General features: G+C 54.7%; 1 protein-coding gene across 1 annotated transcript in view; it reads right to left on the minus strand.

The window, feature by feature from the left end:
• The window catches only part of lamb2 (laminin subunit beta 2), a 45736-nt gene that overhangs the window by 4335 nt on the left and 40188 nt on the right, over positions 1-1213 (minus strand). The window contains exons 31-32 of the mRNA XM_015404362.1: positions 323-499; positions 90-249 (exon numbers count right to left, since the gene is read on the minus strand). Of these exons, the coding sequence (XP_015259848.1) occupies positions 90-249; positions 323-499 (337 nt within the window). The remainder of the gene's footprint in view (positions 1-89; positions 250-322; positions 500-1213) is intronic.

Genomic DNA, 1213 nt, shown 5'->3' on the forward strand with positions numbered 1-1213 from the left:
ATCTGCTGAGGCCCACTGGGGTTCATGGAGACAGCTTTAACTACCTGGATGCGTTCTAATGCAGAGGATGTTCATCAGTGGAACATTACCTGCAAGTTTCTGCAGCTTTTTGCGAGCATCGTGGAGGAGCTCCTTGGCCTCCTCTCGCAGGCTCTCTGCCTGCTTCTTGGCCTCCCTGACAGCCTTGGCCTTGGTGTCGGCTCGTTGCTGCACCTCATTGAAGTTGTCTGTCAGCTGGCCCTCTAGAATCTGAGCAGAAAGCAGATAAATTGCTTTCCCCCCCCCTCTCTGTATTTAGGGATGCGTTGAGTGCAACGCCCACCTGCTTGGCTTCGTTCGCCTTGTCTCGAGCCATGGTGGCCGTCTCCTCGGCCCGGGCCGCCGCCATGGTGTTTTTGGCTCGTTTGGTCTTCTGGGCATTGATTTCCTGCTCCAGTGTGCCGAGGCGACCCATGGCATCGTCCAAGTTCCGCTCACTGTTGGATGTTTCTGACTCGATCTGCAAAGAAGCAGTCAGAAAATAAGCAATTAATCCTGGAGCCACACTGTGCCCCTCCAGCTTGCCCGCCTTGATGCGGATGGGCCTGATGAGCTTCTCTGCCCTGTTCGGGCACCGAAGGCATACGTCAGTCTCACAGCTTCTCAGTCGGAAAGTCTGTTTGCTCCCCGCAGGGGGCAGGCCCTTTCTAAACTGCGCCTTGCGCGTTGGATTGTGGATGTAGTGGAACAGGCGTACATTCGGCATTCACCCAATGCAGGGGATCCTGTCCCAGCGCGCACCATCTTCCCAGTGAGGTGGGCATGTTTGGGTTGTTTCTGTGTGCGATTCCTCAGGACTCTGTTGGTAATCGTCATCCGTGCTTTAAGCACCGCCTCTGGCGGTCAGTAGGGATGAAATAGAACGAGAGTTACGACTGTAGCTATGGTTCTATGAATCCCGGATGACCGCCAGAGCGCTCGGTCCCTCGGAATCATCGTGTTTTCGCGAGAAGATTAAGGGACTGAGCTGTCGCTGTCACGTGACTATAAAGGCTCACCGGTGTCACCGGGCGGGGGTCACACGGGACTATGTTGGTACAAGATTCCTGTGCATGAGCAAGAGTGATCATTCATGCTTTAAGCACCGCGTCTGACGGTCATCCGCCAGAGAACCGTAGTTACAGTCGTAACTTTCGTTTCCACCTGCTCCAAAATCATTAGCAGGTTCTGACCC

The sequence above is a fragment of the Cyprinodon variegatus genome, unplaced genomic scaffold (genome assembly GCF_000732505.1).
Source record: "Cyprinodon variegatus isolate N-32 unplaced genomic scaffold, C_variegatus-1.0 Scaffold1709, whole genome shotgun sequence".
Taxonomy (NCBI): Eukaryota; Metazoa; Chordata; class Actinopteri; order Cyprinodontiformes; family Cyprinodontidae; genus Cyprinodon; species Cyprinodon variegatus.